The 13,830-nt window shown below is 37.7% G+C and overlaps 4 protein-coding genes and 1 long non-coding RNA gene across 11 annotated transcripts; 2 read left to right on the top strand and 3 right to left on the bottom strand.

The window, feature by feature from the left end:
• Positions 1-221: 221 nt before the first annotated feature.
• On the bottom strand, positions 222-2,575 carry LOC119557729 (probable arginine--tRNA ligase, cytoplasmic). The gene is made up of 5 exons (XM_037870612.1): positions 2,456-2,575; positions 2,274-2,402; positions 1,876-2,213; positions 1,490-1,819; positions 222-1,430 (listed from the first exon to the last, which is right to left on the bottom strand). The coding sequence occupies exons 1-5, from the start codon at positions 2,495-2,497 to the stop codon at positions 281-283; spliced, it is 1,989 nt and encodes a 662-aa protein (XP_037726540.1). The 5' UTR covers positions 2,498-2,575; the 3' UTR covers positions 222-280.
• A 283-nt stretch (positions 2,576-2,858) lies between these two features.
• Positions 2,859-6,340, top strand: LOC119557295 (leucine-rich repeat flightless-interacting protein 2). Of its 6 annotated transcripts, none has more exons than XM_037869999.1 (7): positions 2,859-2,914; positions 3,674-3,815; positions 4,324-4,608; positions 4,676-5,039; positions 5,122-5,280; positions 5,677-5,861; positions 5,931-6,340. In XM_037869999.1, exons 2-7 carry the CDS (start codon positions 3,729-3,731, stop codon positions 6,039-6,041), a joined length of 1,191 nt encoding a protein of 396 aa, XP_037725927.1. In that variant the 5' UTR covers positions 2,859-2,914; positions 3,674-3,728; the 3' UTR covers positions 6,042-6,340. The 6 variants fall into 6 exon arrangements, with proteins under 6 accessions (XP_037725927.1, XP_037725928.1, XP_037725929.1 ...); XM_037870000.1 differs by having other exon boundaries at positions 2,881-2,914; positions 3,671-3,815; XM_037870001.1 differs by lacking the exon at positions 2,859-2,914 and adding an exon at positions 2,936-3,054.
• A 205-nt stretch (positions 6,341-6,545) lies between these two features.
• LOC119557296 (protein stunted) lies at positions 6,546-8,216 on the bottom strand. Of its 2 annotated transcripts, XM_037870004.1 has the most exons (4): positions 8,057-8,216; positions 7,798-7,928; positions 6,961-7,010; positions 6,546-6,693 (listed from the first exon to the last, which is right to left on the bottom strand). In XM_037870004.1, the coding sequence occupies exons 1-3, from the start codon at positions 8,083-8,085 to the stop codon at positions 6,997-6,999; spliced, it is 174 nt and encodes a 57-aa protein (XP_037725932.1). In that variant the 5' UTR covers positions 8,086-8,216; the 3' UTR covers positions 6,546-6,693; positions 6,961-6,996. The 2 variants fall into 2 exon arrangements, with proteins under 2 accessions (XP_037725932.1, XP_037725931.1); XM_037870003.1 differs by lacking the exon at positions 6,961-7,010.
• Positions 8,217-9,252: 1,036 nt separating this feature from the next.
• LOC119557607 (putative uncharacterized protein DDB_G0282129) lies at positions 9,253-12,132 on the bottom strand. Its single transcript, XM_037870412.1, has 5 exons — positions 12,010-12,132; positions 10,613-11,709; positions 10,069-10,177; positions 9,514-9,678; positions 9,253-9,399 (listed from the first exon to the last, which is right to left on the bottom strand). The coding sequence occupies exons 2-5, from the start codon at positions 11,291-11,293 to the stop codon at positions 9,335-9,337; spliced, it is 1,020 nt and encodes a 339-aa protein (XP_037726340.1). The 5' UTR covers positions 11,294-11,709; positions 12,010-12,132; the 3' UTR covers positions 9,253-9,334.
• A 245-nt stretch (positions 12,133-12,377) lies between these two features.
• On the top strand, positions 12,378-12,919 carry LOC119558068. The gene is made up of 3 exons (XR_005220142.1): positions 12,378-12,519; positions 12,581-12,736; positions 12,798-12,919. It is a non-coding gene; the product is annotated as an uncharacterized LOC119558068 (long non-coding RNA).
• The last annotated feature ends 911 nt before the right edge of the window (positions 12,920-13,830 follow it).

Genomic DNA, 13,830 nt, shown 5'->3' with positions numbered 1-13,830 from the left:
TTTTGTAATCCACGAAAGAATTTCCGATCTTAATAAAATCCAAAATGGGCTTGTTACAATTTTGAAATGCTTAACCCTTAATTGATGGTTTTCGAGTTCAACATTTTGTACTGTTTTATGATCATAGAGCCAACCTTAAAATTAAATTCCGAGGGCCATTAGCTCTATTACAGATGCTTGATAAATGAAAAAAATGAACTACCCATTTAAACCAACATTAATTTCCGTATCAAAAGTACCAATTTTTATTCGTTTACATTTGATGTAAGACGTCGAATTTTCACATTTTTGTAACCGGTTTCAGGCCAAGTATATAAAAGCATTGACGCAGCACAGCTGCAGTTGCCTCGCACAGTAGAATACGGCTATGATTGACTTCGATGATTTCGCCTTGTTTGTTCTTTTCAATACAATAACATGAGTCATAGAACTCGGTGAAAACTGTGCACACCTCATAGCAGAATTCGCACAGGAAATGCAGAAAGAGTTCCTTTGAGCACTTGATCAGTATGTCGTGCAGTTTCAGTAGGGTCTTGGCTAGCTTCCACTCTTTTTCGTGGGCCAATTCAATCTTGACCTTCTTCAGTATTTCGGGCAGATTGGAGAAGTCTTCGCCAGAGTTGCGGGCAATGGAGCAAATGCGAGTATAGGTGTAAAGTAGGTATACCGCAGTATTGCCGCGGTCCTCGAGCATCTTATCAAACGAAAATATGTAGTCGCTAATGCGGTTGTGGCACAGATCAGAATACTTTATGCATCCGTATGCCAGGGACTCCTGGGCGTCCTTTAACTCTTGGGGAGAGAGGACTTGGTCGCGTCCACGACTCTGCAATTGCTGCAACGAACGCTTCATTCCTTCGTCAAGCAAATCGGCCAGCTTAACCGTATCACCCGATCGAGTTTTAAATTTCTTTCCATCCTCGCCCAGAACGACGCCAAACTGAACATGATCCACGCGATGGGTGCTTGGATTCAATATGCCACTGCGTTCGGCGGCTTTGAAAATTGTGTTGAAATGTGTGCTTTGTCCAGAGTCAACCACATAGATCATCCAGTCGCAAAGTTCCTCCTGCACGCGGTGACGTATGGCCGCCATGTCAGAGGTGTCGTACGTAAAGCCACCGTCTGATTTCACAATTGTAAGAGGTATACCAGTCTTCGTGTCGTCGGGCCACATGATCTCACGACCTTCGTCCTGTTCCAGCAAGCCTTTGCCTCGCAAAAACTCGACCACCGACAGCATACGGGATTGGTAAAAGGACTCGCCACGTTCCTTGATGCTAATATCTAAACGTTCGTAGATCGTTTGGAATTCCTTGCGCGACACATTGCAAATGAGCTCCCAGGCTTTGATGGAGTTCGGTTCACCTTTCTGCAGGGAAACCACTCGACTGTAGGCACGCTTCTTGAAGTCCTCATCCTCATCGAATCTGTAGATTATAACCAGTTAGCTAAGGGATTCTAAGGGGTGCAGTGTCATTGAACTTACCGCTTTTTCGACTCCTTGTAGAACAACTGCAGATCACTGATGGGTGGACTTTCATTGAGGTAATTGGGAAACCGATCTTCCAGGTGGGCAATCAACATGCCGAACTGCGTTCCCCAGTCGCCCAGATGATTGATGCGCACCACATCGTGCTCCAGGAACTCCAGTAGGCGGCATACCGATTCGCCAATGATTGTGGATCGCAGGTGACCCACATGCATCTGTTTGGCAATGTTGGGCGAGGAGAAATCGACCAAAACGCGCTTCTTGATCACTTCTGGTGGTTGAACGCCATTACGCAATAGACTGCTCAGGGCTGAGGCTGCAAAATCTCTGCAAATATCATAGTTAATTGGGGATGGACCATGGATTTCGGGTATGACACCTACTTGCTAAGGAAGACATTTACAAAACCAGCGCCGGCAATTTCCAGCTTCTCGATGATAGGCGATGGTGGGCAGTGTCCTTTCAGCTCGTTTGCAATATCACGTGGCGCTTTACTAATACCCTTTTCCTTCAGTTTCTTGGACAAGCCCATGGCATTGTTGCACTGATAGTCGCCGAATTTCGCGGATGTACTATTAACCGGCGCAATTATTACGGGGGTATCTTTGAATTCCGGAAAAGCTGATGCAATTGCTTGGCCAAACAGACTTTCCAAATGCTCGGTGATCGAAGCGGAATCTTTCGGCTTCGCTCCGCCGGCAGTGGATTCTTCGGCAATGGACTACAAGTGCAAATTAAACATTAGTTTTCGTTAAACCTAGTTAGAGTAACAAGTTCTTACCTTCTTTAGGATAAACAGACGGTTCTTGAGCTTCTTATTTTCGATTTGAAGCTGAACCAAATCGACGTCGAGCTGGTCACCATTTTTGGCAGTTTGTATTCTGGTGGCAAGACCTTTCGTCTTGTACTCCTTTAAAGACGGCGCTTTAGTATGGAAGCGGAGTTGTGGTTTTTTCCACTTACCAGTTCCCTGAGTTTCTGTAGCTCCATATTTAGCTCGGACATGTTTCCTAATTTCGACTTTCGTTGCTTTGCTGATTAATAACAACAACAAGAACACAACGATGCCACATGGATGACAACTATCGACTATCGGAAATCGATAGAGGGTCTGAGGCCAGTCCATTCACTTATCGATGCAGTATTCCCACTATCGACAGTCACATCAGTTGAAACGATTAAAATTGTTCGGCAATAAAAATGTTTCACTATCCTAAAATCAATAATAGTTTACATGAAAATTATATTAAATTAAATTAATTTAAATTAACAGCCACATCTTGTGTGGCTCAGTGGGAACAGAGTATAACATTCATCTTCTTCCGCCTATTTCTATCGATCCATCGATTTTTCGCCCATCTCTATTGTGATTAATTGTGATTGTTCTTTCGCTAAAAAGGTGTCTCTCAAAACCTTTTATGTGTATGTGTGTTTAATTAATTTATAGATTTTGTCACCTTGTGTATAACTATTTGAAGTGGAGTGAGGGGAGCAACTTGAAGTGCTTCCGAAGTGCACAATTCCCAGCGGAGAAACCTATGCATAAATTAGGGGAAACAGATGTGTGTAACGCCGCTCCCATTAAAATTACAAATTTTACAAATATAAATAGTGGCTAAAAAACGCATTTTCCGGGGATGAACATTGTTGAGCGGCCACTGCCTATTTATAAACCGGACATAAACTAGTTTTTAACTTTCTGTGCTGCCAAATTGTCAAGTGTCGATGAGGAATTTGTAAAAGTTAAAAAAAAAGTCATTATGCAGAGCAATGCAAAAAAAGTTTACTTTATTTTCATACATCGATACGCATTTCGGCCGTATGTATGTGGGTTTCGGCACCAATAGGAATATATACACCGATTTTTATATAAGGCTCCACCAGATAACAAGTGTTCCGATGATAAGGTATCCATATCATATCATATCATTCGCATAAGATCATCAATAACATTCCAAAATGTTTACTAATGCGAAATGTCTTCTGTGTTTCGTGGAGTTTTAAAAAAAAACTTGTTGGTTTGATTACATGTTGCTTAAACTGAAGGAATTTGTGAATGTTATAGTTTATAGCTATCCAATTTTTGAGTTACTGGTAAATTAGTGTAGAATCCCTCCCTTTACATTTCAAGAAATTAAAGAAATTAGTATTTTATTAAACAAGTTTATTTTATTTTAGCAGCGTCCAACCGCATACGTTAATTATAAAACATAAAGTTAAATTGAGTTCAGTTTCGATGGAAAGTATCAGCACTACAGGTCGGCGGCGGAACAACATGCGAATCAATGCCGAAGATAATGCCCTGGATCAAATTACAAAAGAGGTGAGTGTCTATTACATTTATCAGCATCAATATATATCCTTATACTTTTCGAAATTAAAAAAAATATAAGATTTTATTCATGTTACCAATGAATAAATATTACTTTAAATACTCTGCAACTGAGGTCCATTCTTTCAAGACCCCGAATATCATAATCATTATTAACATATCTGTCACTTATGATCATCTGTCTAAAGTGACATTTTTATCCATTTTTTGTGGAGTAAAATATAAAATAAATTTGAATTTAAGAACTATTTAGAAAAATAAATTTAATTTAATTGTTAAGTAGTAAAATAACAAAATTCCATTATGTTAGTAGTTAACTTGATTGGACCACTTTTAAAATCTTAAAATCCCTATGGAAGATATATTTCATCCAAACGATTTTATGAGTATATTTCCAAAGTATTGCATCACTTCAAACAAATAAAAATGACTAAGAGGTTACAATATAACTTATATCAACTAACTTGTAACTAAATTCTAACCAATTTTTCTTACTTAGGCAGAAGCGCGACTCGCCGCGCGTCGACAGGCGCGTGCCGAAGCCCGCGAGATTCGCATGAAGGAGCTGGAGCGCCAGCAGAAGGAGCAGGAGATATCCGCCGACCGGGTGTTCGACATGCACAGCTCCAGTGCCGTGGGCAGCGATCCCCTCTCGACGCATCCCATGCGCCTCGCCTACGGCGGCCTGATAAACGTATCCCGTGCCTCAGCATCCCGCCGCAGCAGCGAGGACTCCGTGGAGGAGGAGGGCAGAAGTTTTCGCGACTTCAAGCACGAGCTTAAGGTAATGTAACAGCTGCCCTTGGTTCTGCCTTGCAACCAACTAATGTATGTTTCCTTTTCCATGGCAGGATGTTGAGGAGCGGTTTCGGAAAGCCATGATAACGAACGCCCAGTTGGACAACGATCGTGCCTCGCAGGCCTATGAGGTTAAGCTGCTTAAGGACAAGTGCGAAATCATGGAGGAGTCCTTTGCCCAGCTGCAGCGCGAGTTCAAGGAGAAGATGCGCGACTGCAATGCCCTCAAGCGGAACCTGGACCGCGCCAATCTAGAGCTTAAACTAGTGCAAGGACAGCTGAACGAGCGCGACTCGTTGATAGCCGAACAGGGCCTGCTGATTGTGGCAGTTGAAAATGCCGATGGCAGCGATGCCAAGAGAGCTCTAGTGAGTGTTGAGAACGCAAAGGTTCTGGCGTCCGTTCAGGGTTCTTTAGGTGAATGTCCACTGTTGTGTTAGAAGGCGAAGTTCCGACCCCTACGTTCATCATTTCCCCAACGCCACTCGTTTCGTTTCAGATGTAAGACTCAAGAAGTTCAGTGACGAGAAACAGCGACTGCTGGCCGAGGTGCAAAAGCTACACGAACAGCTGGATGAGTATAAAAGTGATGGGATGACTGGGCGTCGCAGTCTTTCGCAAGGTTCCTTTGGTGATGAGAATGATTACGAGGCCCAACGTACGTTACCCATAATTACATAATGACAACACTATGCTTTTCGCATGTAAAGTTTCCTTACTATTATATTTATCCCCCCCTTGACATCACAAAAAATTAACAAAAATTCTTTCTTAACTGATTAACTGATTTTCAGAATGATATTTTTTTGTAATCTTATATTTAGATTTTTATATAATTTTTGTATTTATCAATTTTTAAATGATCTATATATATTTTTCATTTCTATAATTCCGATTTGTATAGATCGGCTGCATTTACTCGCATTTTTGTATATCCCCATAACTTTTGTTTTTTTAACAATAAATTGTATATAATTATGGCAGTTGTGGGTACAACTCAGCTGCAAAATATCTGTATTATACTATGAGTCTTATTTCTTATACTATCCGACAGGGGAATCAAACAAAATCATTTCAGACCATAAATATAAGCTGCAAAAGGCGGAACAGGAAATCGCCAACTTGCAATCGAGCTTAGCCCGTTCAGAGACTCAGGTGATTCGATACAAAAGCACTGCGGAGGCCGCCGAAAAGGCGGAGGCAGAGCTGAAAGTCGAGCGCCGTAAGCTGCAACGCGAGGTGAGTTGATTAATGTCATTTAAAAATATTTATAGTTATTAATTTATTGCGTTTTTATACCCCCCATAGCATCGGGAACTCTTGGAAAAATTGGAGGAAGCCGAGACGTCAAACAACCACTTGCTGAAACGCCTCGACAAATTGAAAAACGCCAAGAGTGCCATTCTAAAGGACTTATGATCGAAGATGGGAGGAGCTGCAATCTCGCCAACCATTGAAAGGTCGCATCCGATGACATAGAACATAATACGACGACATCATCAAAAGAACATACAAATGCCGCAATTAAAATAGCACTTCGATAGCAATTTAATCGGTCTTTAGTGGTAGCAAAACGATAATTTTTGAAGGATAATCCAAAATACTCTACCTTAAAAATATATATTTAAATTAAAATATAAACTAACAGGATAATAATTAACATAAATAATGTCTATATGTATATGTAAAGCGCAAAATATAAGTAACAATTCAATTGGTTCGGCAGTGAGTATGAAATCATTTTTTTTATGTTTACTGATACGCGTTGAAAACAATTTTAGTAAAAAAAAAAACAATCCATTAATGACTACACTACCAAAATTGTTCAATTTATTTGTATTCTATTGCTAGAAATCCGTTTCATCGGTCGCGATCTCCCAAGGGAACGCCCAATAAATGCCATTTTTAAGAAAAGTTAAAACATCTCGTTTAAATAATTCAAATTTATTTAAATTGTTTTCATATTTGATGATTTTACAACATTGCAACGATGGTAGATGTTAATTGTTGCAGATCATGCTTGGGGGACCACTGCAAAGCATCTAGGATTCCTATTGGCTGGTTTGGCGCTCTGTGGATAAGAAAAAGTACAGATAAGCAATGGGCAATGGAAAGTAGTTTCAAAATACAAAAATGTCGAGTTAATAATTCGTTGGCTGTAAAGTTTGGGGCCGGAATATTGGGGTTTAAAAATTATCTCATTTGCATGCAGATAAGTTTGAAAACGTGGTTAGACACTTTTGGAATAAGAACAAAGTTAGGCACGGTAAACTTTCTTTGAGTTTTTATGCAAACACTGGGAACAATCGGGTTCAGCCTTGCGATGGCAGGCACTTACGCCAGTTTTTAACTTATTAAATTGTCGACAAAACACCTAAGCCCTGTCATCTGAAAAATACGTACAAATAAGGCGAAATGTAAAACATAAATCCAACTTGAATGCCCATTTTGAGCTTTATAAAAACGTTCAGCGTTTGGTTAGGAAGCAGAATTAAAACTATTCGAATAGTTTTGTTTTTTAACATTTTTTAAGGCAATTGATTGCGTTTCTTTCGACGCGCGAATTATTTTTGTCTTTGCATAAAGCTATATTTTATATTTGATATAATATATTTTGGAAAGAGGTACCCAAAAAGGGGGAGTTCCAGAAATCAATTAAAAAAAAGTATAATTATGGGAAGTTAAAATATTTTATCTTATAAGACCGCTCCTTGTCTTTTAATGGTAATCCGTATTTTATATTTAGCGTTAACTTTAAATTTAGAAAATTCGAATGAAATTGAACAAAAATTGTGGGAAATGTACCATTTTACGCCTGCAAGTAGGCACACTTTTTGTAAAAGCGTAGGAAAAGTTTAAACTTAATACATTCCCTCCTTTTTTGGGATTTTCTGAAGTTAATAATCTTTACCATGTCAAAGGGAATTTAAACTAAGCTAAGATTTTCTGTAATGCTGATTTTTCAGAAATCTCTTCCAATTAGATTTACGGACTTCTGGTTAGAATTCGATTAAAAGATATTTTAGGACTGATAAGACTGATTATGATGATGAGATTGCCTTGGATTCCAAGTTATCCCTTAATCCCTTAAATAGCTTTATATAATGCCTGCTATTCTGCAGGTAAATCAGTGGCAATAGGCAAGTAAAAATCGGCCAAATGTGGGGATACGTACGTGCTGGCTTGCCATTTGCCCAGGGAGTGAATTTCACATGACTCGCGTCGCGCTTGGCGGCATCGGCACGCAGGGGTCCTTTCAGGGATTCCCTCAGAACGCGAGCGGCGATGTTGGAATATTGGATGTAGCTGCAATCGGTAATATTTGTATTAATTATGTTATGTTATGTTATGTAATCCGGCACCAAATGTCTTCTCGTGGTAATTTTTAAAACCTTCACGTTTCGTGACAGATTAGACACTTGTGTAATGCTTACGTAATTCCGGCAGCTCTCCAGGCAGTCATTGTGATCGGATTATTCGAAATATATTCACGCTACTCAAAATAAATTAAGATATTCCTTTTCAGAATCGGGCTAGTGTGACCGCAGGAAAGTTATCATCAAAATATACCGTCTGGTTATCAGAAATATACTTTAAATACCATTGTAATGTGTGTCAAGATAGCGTCGATGACTTGGCCAAGTCAGAGAAACAGTGGAAATGGAACACCGGCCTTGTTTCATTTTTCTATGTTCTCACTATTCATATTTATGTATTTCTGTCATCGAAATAATGACAATTGGAACATATTAGTTTTTCATTTTTTATATGAAATTAAACCTACAAGTTTTATAATAAAACGAAAATTTATATTTGAAATATTTTTTTTTAATATTTTAAATATAAATATTTCCGCATAGTTCTTAAAATTGATTGTTTTTACATCTTCAAATGGAAATGATTTATTTAAAAACACCCTTGGTCGTTAGGAAGGTCCTGATAAATAGACCAAAATAGTCCGAAAACCTCAAATATCTGGATCAACCAAATTAATTCGTGCTTTACCTCTTTTACTACACACTATGATTTTTAATACTTTCCATCCCACTTTCCTCTTTAAATAAGCCCAACATTAAATAAAGGATATATTAGATTATTTATTTATCATTGACTTTAAGTTAGACTTTACAGATAATATTTTAAAACTTAACAGAAGAAAACACTTAAAATCTAATTAAATATGGTATATATACAGAACAAAAAAAATTTCAATATTCTTTAATCTTGTTAAAGAATCGATCTGACAAGTAATTGCTGATTTTATGTTTTCATAGACGCACACTTAAAAGCAGAACGCAGGGGGAGAATTACTTATTTTTCACATAATTAGGTTTTTCAATATTCTTGACATATTTGAAATAAGTGTTGTAATTACTCTTTTTTCTAATTAGGTTAACAAGTCCGATTTCTAAAAGCAATTAGCATTGTATCCGTATTTTACATGTTATAAATATGCAGTCTAGCAACTTTAATACAGAGTATACGCATTTTGCAGATGCTCATGAATTCCTGTGTGGTATATATATAAAATATATATTGTATGTACATTAATATTTTAAACAAAGCGCCTTGTTCATCCGGACATACATTTTTATAGTTTAATAAATATACTTTTGACTGCACAAAAATGTAATTTATACATATATTTTTTTATTTCTTTTTTTTTTTAATGCAAATTAATTTAAATATTACACTATTATATAATAATTTAGTTACAAAATAGAGCAATTTGTGGAACAGCATCGTCCAGAACCGCCTTTACTATTTTGTCTTTGATCTAAAATAAAGAAAAATCAAATTAGAAACAAATAGATTTCGTAAGGCCAAAACTCACGAAGGCCTTTTAGGTTTTCTAATTATTATAACTTATAATTGTGTTCTTAAAACTCACCTTGTGAATTGGGCTCTGGCAAATTATCACGTGGCACTAAATGCATAACAGTCGTTTTGCCTAATGGAAGTCCCAGCGCTCCTAAAGTTACATTGCAATGAAGAAAACGACCTTGATAAATCAAGCGCAAGATTTCGGCTTTCGCAACAGTTTCGTGAGTCCAATCTAGAAAATATAAGGAAAATATTAATATTATATAGATTAAGATGTTAGAAATACATAAGTCTAAGATTTATGATATGCCCCCTAGTTTTTATTGGCCTACCCAATTAGACCAATAGGACTAAACAGTTCAATAATCTAATTTGAACTACCCGTATCCCTAATTTGAACTGCAATTATATGATCATATGATATTTTCTATTTTATGCTTAATGAAAACAAAACAATTACTTTTCTTTATGAGAAAAGATCAAAGATCAAGCTCTTTCATAATATATAGCCTTTTCATGGCTTTTTTAAGGCACACACAAAAACACTCCATTATATTTTAATATTTGGCTTAATAAGTCGTAAGGTATTAATAAAAATACGCATAACACTAAATTTACTCACCTTCTGGCCAATTATCAAATACTGTTTGTGCAATATCACCTGCGGAATCTGACGGGCTAAAAATAAATTCTTTTGTTTTACCACTAACAAGAATGAGGCGTAGGTTAATCTGAAAATACAAAAGGTTTTATTAATTTAAAATATTTTTTTAGATGCTTAAAGTTTAAATTAGAAAAAAGATTTAACAAAAAGTTATTAAGAAACCCAATGTTTTTAACAAAATAGTTTTTAAGATTGTATTCCGATTTCATTGAACTCTTAAATTATTTTTCTAAAGTTATTAGAATTTGAAAAAATTAAGAAATCTATTCCACATTATCAGTACAAAAACACAGATACAAAGGCAAAAGAAAAAAACAAAGGCTACCTGCTTGGCCTTCGATTAAATTGGGAAGGTCAATTTCATAACAGTGTTGGTAAAAAAGTTCAAGTGTCGGTTGGGAAATATTTCCTGCATCTACTATACATTTAGGCTAAGGGTTGCGATAACACTGCTCTGCAGTTTCTGCAGTGGGGGGAGGTTTACCAGGTGTACCACACTTACTTTATCAGATGGTATTGTTCGATGCATTTTCTGTGTGGCCAACGGAGTGATATTGGCCTTGACATTGGTGCAACAATGGGTGGTGACCTCCGGTGGGCTGAGGATTCCGGATCCAGAGCCTTCGGCGGCCAGGGGGGACGAGGGCTCCGAGGAGGTCATCGTTGGCGAGAAGTTGGCCAGCAGCTGATGATGATGATGGTGATGCGAATGGGTTTGGTTATGGGTATGGGTGTGGATGTGGGGCTTCCCTTGATATCGCAAGGATGGAGGTTTCTGGACCAATGCGTACGACTGGCGCTGGTGATGAACGGCTGCTACGGTGCTATCGCTGCAGTAGGAGGAGAATGGCAAAAAGGCCTGCCCCTGCTGAATATTCCCGGCCGAACCCTTTCTCTCTTGTTGCTCGCTGACTAATGGCGATGTTGCGGACCTTATCGCCCCAAAGGAACCAGAACTGGATGCACTCGATGACGATAGGGAGTACGAACGTTTTGGATTCAAGGATTTTCGCTTCGGCTGTTGTTGTTGTGGTTGTTGCTGCTGTTGTTGTTGTTGGCCAGCTGCAATCGCAATAGTGGCTGTTGTAGTGGTTGCTGCTGTGCTTTCCTGTTGTTGTTGATGTTGCTGTTGTTGCTGAACTGCAGTAGTCGTGGGCTTTTCAATCGAAGATGTTACCGACATGGCGAGAGGGTGTTTTTCCCTTTTTAGGTAATTCCTCACACTCAGTGGGCTCACTGATTTAACAATTGCCCAGTAAATCTCATCGAAATGGGCAACTTTTCGGCTTGATTATAATCGTTTCCATCGTTTGCAAGTGCCATTTTGTTGTACCCTCTTCGATTTTCAGCGATTTGATGTAACTTTCGATTATTTCCTAGTCGAATACAATCGTACATAATCTACAAATCCGACTACATAGCTCGCTTTTCAGACACTAGAATTTTAATTGGATTGCGTTCAATGGTTTTTCCACTGGCTGAAACAATTATACGGATTGTTTTTTTCCTCTCTCAATGTTTTCTTTATATATCTGCGCACTAATACTTATATGTATATGCGTATGTGTATGTGTTTATTATGCCCAATGTCCAGACACACTAAAATAGAGTAAAAGCAGTGTATATTATGAATACGAACGCTCAGCAGCACATATATTACATCAATAATCGCTTATTTGTAATGCTAAACTGCTCAAACATTTCTTAATTATATATTAATGCCTTTGTACATATGTGCGCATATGTATGTGGGCATGTGAGATGGTATTGGATATAAAAGTACTTTCGCGTTCAATTTTTCTCTCTCTCTGTGTTTCGTTTTTTACTTTGATAGACGTTTTGAGCTGCGGACAAAGGGCGTTTCACCAACGATATACTTAGGGTTCACTTGGGTTTTACCTCTTGGCATTTATCTTAGCCCGAGATGACACAATTTTTAATTTTCCTATAACGACACGATGGTAAATACTTATACATACTCAATTTTTTGCATTTATAAGATCAGTGTGACCAGCCTGGAAGTGCAGAAATCAACCAATTATGGGCGGGTTCCACTGGTAGGTATTTTCTCGTTTCGCAGGTCCGAACAGCTGATTTTGCGAAAATAAATAAAAATGTTTACACTACCAATAAATATGTGCGTCAAATTAGCGTCGGCCTGTTAGCAACGAAAACGGGAACGGTGGAATATGGAACATGGGGCTCTTTTTATTTTTGAATTTTCTCGCTATTTGGGGACCAAATCGAAAAATCTAAAATGCTAGATTGTTAAGAAAGAAAAGATCTATCGATCTAGGTAGGTTTGGGACACATCCGAGGCCTATTAATGTTTCAAAAATGCATTTGAAAAATCGTGTCCCCACAATTTTGTTAACTGCTCCCCTCACAGAGGTTGTGCCAATATGCACGGTAAGCCAAGCTATTGATCGAGCCAGTGGCTTGGTAGAATTTAACATTTTATTGATTTTAGAAAAATATAAAAATTCCCTAGTTGCTATTGTGGAGTTACCATACTGCCGAATAGAATCCCCGTTACTTTGAATGAGAAGCTCGTGCAGAGAAGTAAAGTGAAAGGAAAATAAAAGCTAAAATTTATAATAAAACTAAAAACATAGATACATCATGTGTAAGTTATTCGTATTAAAACTATTTTGCTGAATGTCTTTTAATATGTTCCTTTATTATAGCGCAAAAGGAAGTCAAGGATTCCACAATAGCAACTAGGGAATTTTTATTATTATTATTATTATTATTATTATTATTATTATTATTATTTTTCTAAAATCAATAAAATGTTAAATTCTACCAAGCCACTGGCTCGATTTCGATGAATTATATATTAAAATAATCAGGAAATAAATACCAATTAGGGGGTGCATACATATCACAATGAAGATTTGATATTAAAAATATATATTTTTGAATATTTGGCGGCCAAAAGTAGCCTGGCACTTGGCGATATATCGATAAATACCTTTTTGTGGTAAATGTCTTGGCTGAATTCGCTTTCTCGCTGGTCTGGACAGTGTGACCGCGTGGCAAAAGCCATAATTGAAAAGACTTGAATTTCTCGAAAACTGTGGGTTTGAATTGCCTGAAATTTATTTAGAAATTAGCTTTAATGATGCGCCTTCGAATGCGATACCGTGCAAGTTGGCACAACCTCTGTGAGAGCTGTATGAATTAATTAAAGTTTGCATATATATTTTGATGGTTGATGTCACGGGTCATACGATTTATCGCAGGCCTTGACAGTGTGACCGCGTGGCAAAAGCCATAATTGAAAAGACTTGAATTTCTCGAAAACTGTGGGTTTGAATTGCCTGAAATTTATTTAGAAATTAGCTTTAATGATGCCCCTTCGAATGCGATACCGTGCAAGTTGGCACAACCTCTGTGAGAGTTGTATAAAGTTATAGAAAGTTAGCGTCGAATGATTGTCATGGCTAAGCTATTTACATTGTGGTTCATGTCTTAGTATCCAATGGTTCCGTTTCTGGATTAAACGGGCTTTTATTAACCTTTTTAACACCCCCAACTGTTAAGCAATTTTCTCAAAATCTGTGGGTTTGATTTTAATAAAACTTTCACAGAACACTCCTTAGATTATCCCCTATCTACCCATATACCGTGCATGTTGGCACAACCTCTAGGAGTGGAGCAGTAGGTAATTTCATTTTTGCCCCCCTTTTTTGTATGGGGAAAATCCGAGGTTGCGTC

The sequence above is a fragment of the Drosophila subpulchrella genome, chromosome X (genome assembly GCF_014743375.2).
Source record: "Drosophila subpulchrella strain 33 F10 #4 breed RU33 chromosome X, RU_Dsub_v1.1 Primary Assembly, whole genome shotgun sequence".
NCBI lineage: Eukaryota > Metazoa > Arthropoda > Insecta > Diptera > Drosophilidae > Drosophila > Drosophila subpulchrella.
This window is presented reverse-complemented; position numbering and strand designations above follow the sequence as displayed.